At 36.5% G+C, this 12,382-nt stretch overlaps 1 protein-coding gene across 1 annotated transcript in view; it reads left to right on the plus strand.

Moving 5' to 3' along the window:
- The window catches only part of LAMA2 (laminin subunit alpha 2), a 335,323-nt gene that overhangs the window by 232,807 nt on the left and 90,134 nt on the right, over positions 1 to 12,382 (plus strand). The window contains exons 29-32 of the mRNA XM_066314417.1: positions 4,320 to 4,437; positions 7,579 to 7,713; positions 8,345 to 8,469; positions 12,006 to 12,092. Of these exons, the coding sequence (XP_066170514.1) occupies positions 4,320 to 4,437; positions 7,579 to 7,713; positions 8,345 to 8,469; positions 12,006 to 12,092 (465 nt within the window). The remainder of the gene's footprint in view (positions 1 to 4,319; positions 4,438 to 7,578; positions 7,714 to 8,344; positions 8,470 to 12,005; positions 12,093 to 12,382) is intronic.

Genomic DNA, 12,382 nt, shown 5'->3' on the forward strand with positions numbered 1-12,382 from the left:
CTATTCAATCTAATAATGAATCAGTTATGCAAATAAATTAAGATAATACTACATTTGAATCATCAGGCAGCAACATGACAGGAACAATACAAAAATCTCTGCAATCTAAAGGTCAGCTGTAAGATTTACACTGACAGTAGCAGTCAGTTGAATAAAGAGCAACTGCTTGGTTATCTATTCTTCAAAGAGGAATCTGTTTACAACATATCACCAGGTGAATATGATTCAGTAACAATATTCTTATTAAGAAGTGCTAATTCTGGATCTGCATAAATAGATATGGCCTGCAAAGTGAAAAAAACAACTTCTTTTATTTCCACCCACAACTATTAAAGCCTAAGTGTGAAGTTCTGGTTAATTGAATTCAAAAAAATGGTTATTAAAGTGCTTAGAGGATATCAGTGACCATCATTGCAGGTTAGAAAACATGACATGTAAAAGAAAATATAAAGAACCAGATTTGTTTAGAAACTAGAAATTGCTTTAAGATGCTTAAAATGTTATCAGAGAAAAAAAGAAAAGAATGTCTTCTCTGTTGCCATGGTGGATAAGTCAAAAAGTAAAATGAACTTAAACTTCAGCAGGAAAAATTCGCATTAGATATGAAAGATAAACAGCAGGGGGTAGAGGAGTTCTAGAATAGCTTACTATTGCATAAAGTTTTTAATAAGACTATTATTTAAGACTATTGCATAAAGTTTTTAATAATTAATACACAATATCCTTTGCAATCAAAATTTATTGGCAAGAGGATGGGAATAATCAGAAATAAACTCCAAAGGTCTCCACATGTCCTTTTTATGATTCTGCCGTAGAAATGATAGGCTAAAATTATTTCTAGTTCTCTAGGGTACAGATTGGTCTTTAAGAGCCTTGCCTTTGGAGTTTGAAGGTGCATAGTAGGAGCAGATACCATGCAACTTCACACCAATATGACAGAAAAGAGTCATTGCTGCTGCGGTTTATCTTTAAATATAATTTACAGAAAAGTATTCATGTAGCTTGCACTGGCTAGCTGCTGAATATTAGTAACAGATGCCGTAAGTGTTTAACATTGGTTTGATTTATTTTTGGCATAGTCCATTTAGGATATTGTATTACAAGCAAGGGGATTCCCAGGAAAAGAGTTATGAAGGTAACCCAAATGCAATGTGGAAAATTGGAGAAGCATATTCATGTTTCATGTATGTTTCTCCCTTCCCTCTAAGCAGTACAGATCTTAGTTTAGCTTTGGAAGGAAAAACTGAGCACTGTCTCAGCTGTGGCATCGAAAAGGAAAGTTATGACGGCAAAGCTGATTTTGTTCTGAGGTGTGTGTGACTCCTGTGGCTGTGCTGGGCCTGCACTGCACCACCATTTTATCAAGGCTACTCAGTAATGAGGCAGTCAGAACAGGGGAGGAGTTTTCAGTTCCAAGGCATGTTTCCAAGGTGTCTCTTAAAGAATCAGAATAAATTTTTACAGCACGGCATTTCAGAATGTGACATTTTATGGCAGCAGAGCTTAGCAAACAGTTCATCTGGTCTTTCTGGTAACTCTCCATCTGAAGTCATAACCTTGCATATAATTCTGTATCTGATTTTGGAGGAGGTTATGTTACAATGGTTTTTTATGATCCGTCTAGTTTCAAAGTTAACATTTATCACATGGCATCTGAGACTTTAGGTAGAATATAGCAGGAACATATTTTCTTTTTCAAGTCAGCACCTTAAATGATTTCAGTTGAAGTTTTGTGTAAGACTAAAATATAAATCCCCCAAAATGTTTTTAAAGGTTAGTGAAATGTTACCTTGCACAAGAATTGAAGGCTTTTATTAAAAATAAGCTGAAACCCTCTAAAGAACAATATTTGTACTCAAATTTAAACATATGTTTGAGTTAGGTGACTTACAATAAAACATTTGTTTAAATAGAGTGTGTTGTGCTTTCCAAATAAGGGCCCCGTTCTAAACTACTAAAGCTTCTCTTTTCACTTGACTATGCATAGTAGAAAAAGATATATAAAGCTAAACAATCTGTGGATGAGAGGAGGAAACAATATATATGAAGTCTTTTTACAGGTTTTTTTATGTTTTAATAGTGCTTTAATTTCAATTGCAAAGTTTAAAAGCTGCAGGTAAATGATAAACTACAGGAAAAACACTTTAAAATAAAGTCAAAGTAGCAGCAGCAATTGGGAACATAAAAATAGCTTCATTCTAGTGTTAGCACTCTATTAGCTAAACAGTTTAGTAGCAATGCTAATGTTGTTTCTGCTTCCAAGCTGCAGCATTATTAGTGATTTAGAGGTTTCTGCTCAGAATCCCAACCCAAACATTTTTCTCCTGTATTGTTCATTTTGTTGCCCTCATTTTCACATTCAGCACTCTAAATGGAAACATTGTTTTTATTAGATTTTGTTTTGCAACACGGCTGTGATAATAAATTTCTTGATTTGAAGTATGCTTTCAATTTCACTGCAAATTATTTCAATATTCCCAACAGTGATCAGGTAGCAATTGTTTGACTGTTATCTAATAGGCAGTTTCCAAAAATCAGCCAAGCCTGACCTTCCTTAAGTAACGTTTTCAGACAAACAATCGGTAGCTTTGTGGCCCTACAGTGTATTGTTATCTAAATACAGCTTTATGACAATAAACACTTTTTCAACTGTGCCCTTACTTACGAGGATGATGGAGAGGCAGATTTCATTTTCTTTTCCCATTAAATGTACAGAGATTTTAATGTAACTTTATATTGACATATCAGATCTGAATGGTTTTGCTCTTGTTATGTTGTTCAGTCTTCTGTTTTCACCTGGCTTTGTTTGCTTGTTTGCTTGGGGTTTATTTGTTTGGTTGGTTGGTTGGTTTGGTTTTGTTCAGTTTCCCTGCTTGACTGAACCCCTTTCTTCAGGTAATATGAAGAGAGCACAGGGTTTAAGTTACTAGATTGCTTGGGGGATTTTATATGGACACAAGGTTATCAAGATGTGTGGGTCTGGTCATGTAAGCTCAGTCACAAAACTCTCGTCTAGTTCAGTGGTGGGCATTTGCTTTTCCTCCATTCATCCTGACATTGGTACCTACATGCCAGTGAGCAGAACAGCATCACTCAGTCCCTCAGGAATCAAGGTCTGAGAGAAGCAGAACAGGCTGTGAGCATGAGGAGGAGGTAAGCAGCCCTGTGAGCTCCTCTCCATTAGCACTTTTCTCAGACACTTAGTGAATAGACTCTACCCACATTATTGAAATTTATTCAGCCGGTTAGTCAGACAATCTTTGACATTTAATCTTAGGTTAGCATTATATTTGAAGCTTTAAAATTTACACCATTCTGCACATTTTGTTTCTCTGAGGCAATAGGTGTTCCAGACCTTAACATTCATTTGAGCAAAATAACAATCCCCAAAATAAAAAACTAAACTTAAAGTACAGCATTCTGATACATTAGGATTAAGTGTATTTCATTAGAGTTTATATTTGTTATCTTTATCCATGATGTACTCAACCCTATTTAGCAGGTCAATATTCATGCTGGAAAGACAAGGAGTGGTTGGGAGGCAAGGACATTATTATTAATAATACAATTAAACAAATGTTTGGAAAGTTAAAATTTTAGAATTATATTCCTTTCTGATATTAGCAGTTGCTTCTGCAACTATGCAAGTATTTCATGCTTGCTTTCAATTTTTCATTTATATGTATAAATAATCCTAAAGAAATAAACAGAAACAAAACAAAACAAAAAACAAAAACAACAAAAAAAAAAAAAAGGAAGAAAGGAATTATACTTGGCTATTGATCTTAAAATTTCTGCTCAAAAGGCAAATGTCCAATGTCTTTGAAGTCTACTCTAGAGTTTGCTAGGTTGCTTTAGTTGCTGAAGATAGATTTTTTTTTTTTAAATTATATATATACATACTTATTTATATAGCTGCCTCATTAAAAGCTCATTAAGAGGGCAATTTTACTGCCATACCCCTGAGAGTCATCAATTTCTTAATGAATCTCTCCAAATGAAGAATCAGATACAAATTTTTCTAAGTTAACTTTTGTTAGTTTGGCTGAAAAGAGATTACAGAAAGGGATAGAATCAAGCCGGAGATTTAGTTAGCAATACTATTGCCTAGAACTAGAAAATTAGACCAGAGGTGGTGTTAACTTTGTAGTTTCTTGGGAGATGCAAAAGGCAGTGTTGTTTGTGTGCTGTAGATCAAGAATCCTACAAACAGCCAAATGAGACCAAATGTTTCCTCCCATGCCAGCTGACTGTGAAATAACTGGGTTTGAGTTAGTGCTTGACTCATCTCATTAGAGGTGTTTGCTCCTTTTTTGCAGGATTTCTGAGATCTCTTTGGAAGTTGCTGAAGGCGGCCCTGTGTCTGGGATGTCTCCTCAGGCTTACTTGATAGAGAAATGTGACTGCCCATTGGGTTATTCTGGCTTGTCCTGTGAGGTACAGTACTAACCTAATTCCCAGGAAAAGTCTTTGTACCTTCTCTAGTCCATTCACTGGCAAGGTGTGAATAGTAATTGAGTGTGAATTCATTTAACTGGCAGCAACTCTCCCTTAATTTAATTATTTATTTTCTATCACAGGTATTTCTCTCACTGGGAATTTCAGACCCCTCCCCCCTTTTTTTTTATTGCTGTGGACAAATATGACACTGAAAGCATGGCAATGACTCAAATACTTAGAATACAGAAAAGTGAGCTTTACTGGGACAGCATCGCTTGCTGAGGCTGAATTGCATGACTGGTGCTAGAAGATCAAGTCTTTTTGAACAGATAAGGGTATGATACCCTTGTCATAGTTAAATACTATTACAGTGAGTAAAACTCACTGAACACCGGGAGAACAGTGCTGGTCAACTCAGTGACCTGGGTGCTCCTTATACATGCCATATATTTGTTTTTCTCCATACAATTTCTTGCTGAAGTTTGCATATTTCAAAAGTACCCAGGTGTTCTAGAGAATCAGCTGACTTTTATACGGTTTTGTAAAATGGATTACTATAGGTTCCAGAGAAATTGTTTAATATATAATGCACTGACTGCAGAATAGAAGTTAATATTTCTGACTATCCATGCTCTTGATGATGAGACTGTCAATCTTTCTGTGTGCTGAATACCATGTTTTCATTTATAATCAGCACAAGCAATTCTAAATTCACTGGATGCAATTGTTAGGTGGAGGTAGCAGGAAACAACACCTTGAGTATTCTGCAAATGCCTCAAACATCCTAAGTGGGATCTTGTAAGGGTTTCCTCCAAACTAGCAATGGGAGATAAATTGAAGTAAATGAAGGGAAAGAGACCTTATTATCTTTGAGAACTCTGATCTCTTTGGATATTATACATGATTGTGTTATGCAGCAAATAAGTCAACCGAAACAGTAAGTTCATAGGAAAGATGTGCAAAAAAGTGAATGAAGAAATTTTCTTGGCACACTATTTCAATAAGAGAATACATCTGAACTCGTGTAAATACATGAGAAATTAATGGACTCCAACATTTGCTTAGAAGTACAGACTTTTTTTTTTTTTTTTAATTACTGTAGCAAATTGAATTTTTGAAGAAAAATATATTATATGTAATTAGAACTTTTTTTAATTCACAACCACCAGGGGCTCAATAAATGTCTCAGTTGCAACCTTAATTGTGTGATCTTCGCATATTCATAACTTAGTTTATTTTTTGTGTGCTCAGTCAAGGTTATGGTGTGTTCTGTGAAGGTTTATTTAATTTTAGCGGGGAAAAAAATCTGACACACTGGAATTTTTTAAGCAGGTGTTAACAGAGTGTATGCGTCTGTGCCATGCTTTATCTATATAATAGCATGGTGAAGACTATATGCACAGCATTTTTTACCAGAAGTGACATTCATATCCTCTCATCCCTTTTTTCCCCCTTTTTTTTCCCACATCTAGCTGTCGGCTGCAGAAGCAGTGGTAAGAATTTTCCTAATGGCTGCTTCTGAAAAACTTCCAAACTAGAAATTTAAAATATGGTTCTGTTTTATCATTTGTCTGTGTTTTATTTCATCTCAGAAATGCTTCAATCAAAATAGGTGATAAGACTGTCAATGGCATATTAGAAACAGCGCCCCCCCCCCCCAGGATACCAGTTTTCTTTGAGGATGTGCCACGTATTTATCTGAATCTGAAGTCGTTCAGAACTTGCAAAGCTGTGTTTTGTACCCTGTTTGGACAAGTACACTTGTGGGGATAAGAGAGGGAGGGGAAAAAAGATATCTTAGTAAGAAATAGAATTACATTCATTTGAGATTATTTATCTAGGTTAGAATTCTTCACAAACCATGAAAAAGAAGATAGATTTTTTCTGTGCTTCAGGGAACATAATGTGGTCTAAGTCAAAATAGAAGGGGAAAAGCAGAAATTAATTAAGATTAATTTCTTTGTGATTCTAAAGAAAATAATTGTGTTTATACTTTTTCTATAAGTTAGACTCCTGGAGGTTTTGGCAATGATTATAAAACTTTCAGAGTGGTGGTAGATGAATAAATCTAGCATGTCAGCTAGTGCTTCACTGAAGAATCATGCTTTTGGTCACAAAAATTACTTACTCCAGAATCTCTTCTGTTTTATTTTGCATCCAATTTATTGCTGTGTGAAAAGTGCACCACTCCTATTCTTTCCAAACAGTAGAAATTGTGGTCATGAGCAGGAAATGACCTCATCATCCAGCCTTCACAGGCTCGTGGCACCACTAGGTGGTGGGATTCATACACAGGACAAGTGACTTCTCTGTAGGCACTTGCCTCTAATGGTCTTAACTGTCAAAATGTTCCTGTTTGTGTTTTTATGCTGCCATAGCTGTGTGCTTTCTGAGAGCTGTGTAAGGGCTTCCACAGGACTGTGTAATAAGCCTGAAATAAAGATCAAGTGTTTGATTTTGCATGTGTCAGCTTTGCTAGCAGTTTTTGCGTTATTCTTGGAATTTTATTGCCAAGCTGCAGTAGAGGAGACTTAGTGATGTATAAACTTTGTTTGGGTCTGATAGTCTCAAGACATGGAAAACTTTTAACGTTTTGAATTCTGTACTTTTATGGTCTTTAAATTATATAGCTATAAATAATGCAGCCATGCAGCCATTTTCTTGTTTATTATTCAGCTTTTGCTTGTTATCCATCTGGTAGTCTGTAGGCAGATACTGGCTTGTTGAACCTGAAAAACATAGCAGGGATGAAGGAAATCATCATGCTTGCTCTCCACAGTCCATGCAAAAAAATTATTTTGAAAACAAACTGTTTTCTTAAGTAATGAAAGGAATGATGCTTGATGCACTGTGAGAACAGAATGGTGTTCTGCGTCTGAATGAAAGATCTCTCAAACTGTAGTATAAAAACCTGATACCAGTGGAGTGCTCCAGGGATTTTTCAGCCGTGTTTCCAATTAGGGCTAGCTCTTGTTTTATGTAAAGTACTGTATATTGTTTGTAACACAGCTGGAAGCCTGTCAGATTCTTTTCACAACTTGTAAAAACTGGTGATTGGAAAGATGAGCTTGCAAAGCTCCCCATACACAGTCCACTCTGTAATGATCTGTTTTCTTCTGCATCTTTTTTTTATTGCAGTCATGCTCTCCAGGATTTTATAGGCTTCCATCTCCACCTGCGGGGGGGACACCTGTTCAGTCCTTAGGCACCTGTGTTGTATGTCAGTGTCATGGACATAGCACTATGTGTGACTCTGAAACATCAATTTGTCAGGTATTACACTTCTAAACTTTTGCATCAAGTTAATCGTTATGTAAAATTCCTAAGTTGTACTATTAATCTAAAGAAACAGAAGACAATATTGTAATACAATTTTGCCTAAATAGCTTAAGTGTCAAAGTTCAGGGAGTTCAAAAGCAAAATTTCAACGTTTTCTGTTCTGATTCTCTAGAGTTCAACTTAGGCAGTGCTTTTTCATCCCTGAATTACTATTTGTGTAAAAAGAAAAACTAGACACCTGCAAAACAAAGAAACAATGTATATGTGTCATACAGTAAACACAATTCTGTTCTTACAGGCAGTAATACACATGACCTGGTACAGTAAGACTGAATTTTAATTATTGCTTCTTCTCCGATGGCTGGAACAAAGGATGGAATAAAGGGTGAAAAGGATAAGATATTCTGTAGGATACATCTGGGTAGTTATAGACCTGTATTCTTTCTCCTTTTAAGCCCATATATTACTCAGCAGGCATTTGATAGAAGCTTAAAGCAGACCTTCCCACTGAGAATCATATCAGGGAAATTACGTATTGAAGTAAGTTTGAATCCCTAAGGCTGAATGTTGTCTGCCTTCTTGTAATCATCAGACACAGCTTTCATTCTGTCTCCTTCCCCGGCAGGATTGTCAGCACAACACTGCTGGTCACCACTGTGAGAGGTGTGCACCAGGATTTTATGGCATTGTCCAAGGCTCTCCGGATGACTGTCGGCCTTGTGCTTGTCCCCTACCCATTTCCAGTAACAAGTAAGTCAGCAAACTCATGGCACAGAATTGCCCTTCTAGCAAGCCACATGTTCCTTCTGGGCTCCCTGTGTCCTTTTTCAGATGGCTGGCTAGAGAAGAATTGCCTCATGGAAGCTATACTAAAAATTTCTTATCTACTTTTGCTAATTGATCTTCCTTTAAAAGTCAGAAATTGCTCCCTTGCTAATTTGTGATGAATAAATTAATAAGTGCTAGAAAATGCAATACTCAAGATAATGAGTGTGTGTTATAAAGGTATTCTCATAAACGGAGCTAGAGCAGAACCCAAGTACAATGTGGCCACAAGGGAGCTGCAAAAAGTCTTATACTCATATATTATGTTGGTATAAATGTGTTACAGTGCCTTTCTTGCTCCACTATGGAATTTATTGATTCCTTATTTAATGTTACATGAGTTTTAAGCAATTTGTGAAAGATAGAATAATTTAAAAGCATTATAGTTATGGCAGCATAAAATTTATTGATTGCTGTATGCTAATGAGCCTTTCCACAATGCTTCTGCATGTGTTCTCAACAGATGATACTTTAGCACTTCAGATTTGTTTGTTGTTTTGCTGAGAAACTCTTAATATTTGGCATCATACTCTAGTAGTGCTCTGAACAGGTTTGTGTTTCATGATTGTGCTTTTGAAAACCTGGAAGTGGCCCGTAAAACCATTTTTCTGTGCTTTGTCTGGCCTTTAGTATGTTTTAGTGAGGATTTCAGTCAGTACAGCTGAGAATTTAAGGGGTTTCTTTTTCTTCTTATTTCATTTTATAATTTTGGATTGGTCTTGGGTTTGTTTTGAAGGAGGGAAGTCTTTTCTCAAACATTATTATATAAAAGACATCATGATCTTTCATCCACAGCAAGAGTTTTTAACAGTACTTCAAAATCTCGGGTATTTAAAGAGCATTCCGTTATCTCATAAAGTTATAATGCATTCTTAACTACAAGCTTTTCTGACGTTTGCCCATTTCATGAATGTTTTCTGTTACAACTTGATTATGTGTTCTGTCTATTAGTATCAGAAAAGGACATTCAAGGACAAGATCAACAAAGTTTCTCAATTTTGCGAATTTAGACATATTCTTTGCACTGTGCTCCTGAGATCATTTTGTTATCTTATCTAAATCCTAGCATAAACTCAGGAAGTGGGTGTTGCTGAAGTGCTCTACAGGTGAGAAGTGTGTGGATTATGGGTAGTATGTATAACACAGAATCATAGAATGGTTTGCATTGGAAGAGACATAAAAATCATCTAACTCCAACCCTCCTGCCAGAGGCAGGGGCACCTTCCACTAGACTAAGTTTCTCAGAGCCCCATCCAACCTGGCTGTGAAGACTTCAAGGGATTGGGGCATCTACACTTGGTTGGGCAGCCTGTTCCAGTGTCTCACCACCCTCTGAGTAATGAATTTCCTCCTAATATCTAATCTATGTTTCCTCTCTAATAGTTTGAAACCATTCCCTGTTATCTTATCTCCATCTTTTTTTAAAAGCTCCCTTTAGGTGTCTTAGGTGCATGCTCAAATTGCTGCGCTGCCTGAGGGAGAGCAAGCAAAGTGCCCACACCTCATTTAGTCACAGAGCCTGCATGGCTGTGGGTGTTGTCACAGCCTTTTGTGTCATGCTCACATGGAAGTGATCATGAGACTCTCTTGTTTCATAAACCTTCACAGGAGATAAGAGAATAACACCTATTCTGAATTTAATTTAATAAAAACAATCATGAGATAGTCATCCAATTTTTAGTGCTGTTGAGAAAGGAGTCAGATCCGAGCATGTCCAGGAACAGAACTGCTTGTGTTTTATAGAGCTTAACTCAGATGTCTCTAGACATCATGGAAGGGATTTTCATTTCTATTTCTATTAAACTTTGGGAGCTGTATAGTAAATATAGAGACCAGCAACTGTACATCTCACTCATGTTAAACGTAAAGGAAAACACCACTGGAGAAGAGGGCAGGGAAGGAGATATTTCAAATATGTGTATAAGTCTGTCAGTGCATGTCCATTTTCCAGTGCTGATAGAGGATGCCTGAATAATTGGTTTAGACTAAAGGCCTGACTTTTAGATGCATAGAGTGGCATAGATTCATTCCACAAAGCCACAGTATTAGGTGGAAAATGAGAGTATCAGACCTTCGATTTGTGTCTTGTGCAGAGCAGTTAAAGCTCTTCAAGATGCTATTAAGGAAAAAGTGTACCTGCAGCTATTTTATGGTAGTCAAGTAATCATAATCTACATGAAATACAGATAGCTAATGAGCTATCTCATTAGCTTGCTATGTCATCACTGATACGATAGTATTTGTGAATGGTATAGTGCAATTATTTTTATTTATGAAATTGTATAAGAGTCCACTAAAGTTTTAAATACTATGTTTATACTGCTGTACAATCATCAGTCAGCTTCAAACATGATGAGCTGGGGGAAAAGAAATAAAAGAACAGAGAGAATGAATTGTTCCTAGTATGGATTTATTTTTATGGAGTTGAAAATGTGTTGGATAATGAGTTTGTGAGTAATAGATCAATTTGTTTACATTTTTTGCAAAGGCATAATTTTATATACTCGTTCAAGCACTATTGATTTAATGCGTTATAAGCAAGTTAGAAGAGGATGCTGACTGTACTGTACCTAGAAGGAGCCCTGGGCTCACTGCTAACCACCTCTGTGCTTTTCTAGTTCTTCTTCCACAAAGAGCTGAAAGAGTTTTATGGTTTTGCAAATTATTTTAATATATAGTTCTGTTCTTTTGCCCTACCTGCCCTTTTTGTTTGTTTTAACTGCTTGTGCAGGCACTTAATACACTAATATTTCAATTAAATGCTACTTTGCACAGTGCACACAGGTACACACTACAGTCAGTAGTAAAGTGGCTTAGAAAAGATAGCATTCAATGATTAAAATAAGACCTCTGCCTGATCATGAAGGAGGTAGTTTTTAGGCTTTTTTTTCTCTGTAAACTGGACTTTTCTCATACATCCTTGAGAAGATCATCTAATGCTGCCTCTTTGGAAGATTCCACACAGCTATGACTTTGGCTCCTTTTCCCTCTTTATATCTTACCTTCAACTCTTCCCAGCTTATCTCATTTCATTCAAAATAAAAATGAAATCAGACAGAAAGATTGCATGTTCATAAACTCAGTTTCTTAATCTTTCTTAACTAGGAAGGTGTGACCCTTCCTAGTGCTTCCTTTGCTTGCTTACTGTGAGTGACAGTGCTGTTCAATCACACAAGCCTACAGCTTGGGTGTAGGTAGTGAGTGCAAGGGGATGGGTGTTGCTCACTCCATCCCCTTGTACTCAACCATTAGAGCCTTTGTCCAAACTGTGCAAGTGTCACAGCAAGGCATTTGCAAAAACTGGAATAGAAAGGAGAGACCTCTCACAGGTTTTCATAAACAGATAAGAAAATGCTGCGCTTGACATTTAGAGTGGAACTTCTTGGGCCCTTCTGTGGTGCTGTCCAAAGTGAAATGATGCAGGAGAGTAGAAAAAAATGTTTTATTTACTTTTGTTTTAGTTTTAGCCCTACTTGCATTGCTGAAGGACCTAGTGACTACCGGTGTACTGCCTGCCCACCTGGATATGAAGGCCAGTACTGCCAAAGGTAGGAGGAATGGAAAAAGCACAGAGGGACAATGAAATGAGGAAAAGGCATGAAGGAGATAAATGTTATTCAATATTACAAGTGTGTATTTACTACTGTTTAAATACATGCCTTTGGATAATTTATTTCTCCTTTATATGCTGTTAAAACTCAGCCAACTTAGACAGTTTTTACCTACATCACTGTAAATTGATAATCAGTGTTATTTATATCACTGATATTGTCCTAGTCTTTTTGATGTATGAGGGGTTTTTTCCTCCAGGGCTCAGAAGTTTAAAAAAATTATATAA

Source organism: Sylvia atricapilla, chromosome 3 (assembly GCF_009819655.1).
Source record: "Sylvia atricapilla isolate bSylAtr1 chromosome 3, bSylAtr1.pri, whole genome shotgun sequence".
Classification (NCBI taxonomy): Eukaryota; Metazoa; Chordata; class Aves; order Passeriformes; family Sylviidae; genus Sylvia; species Sylvia atricapilla.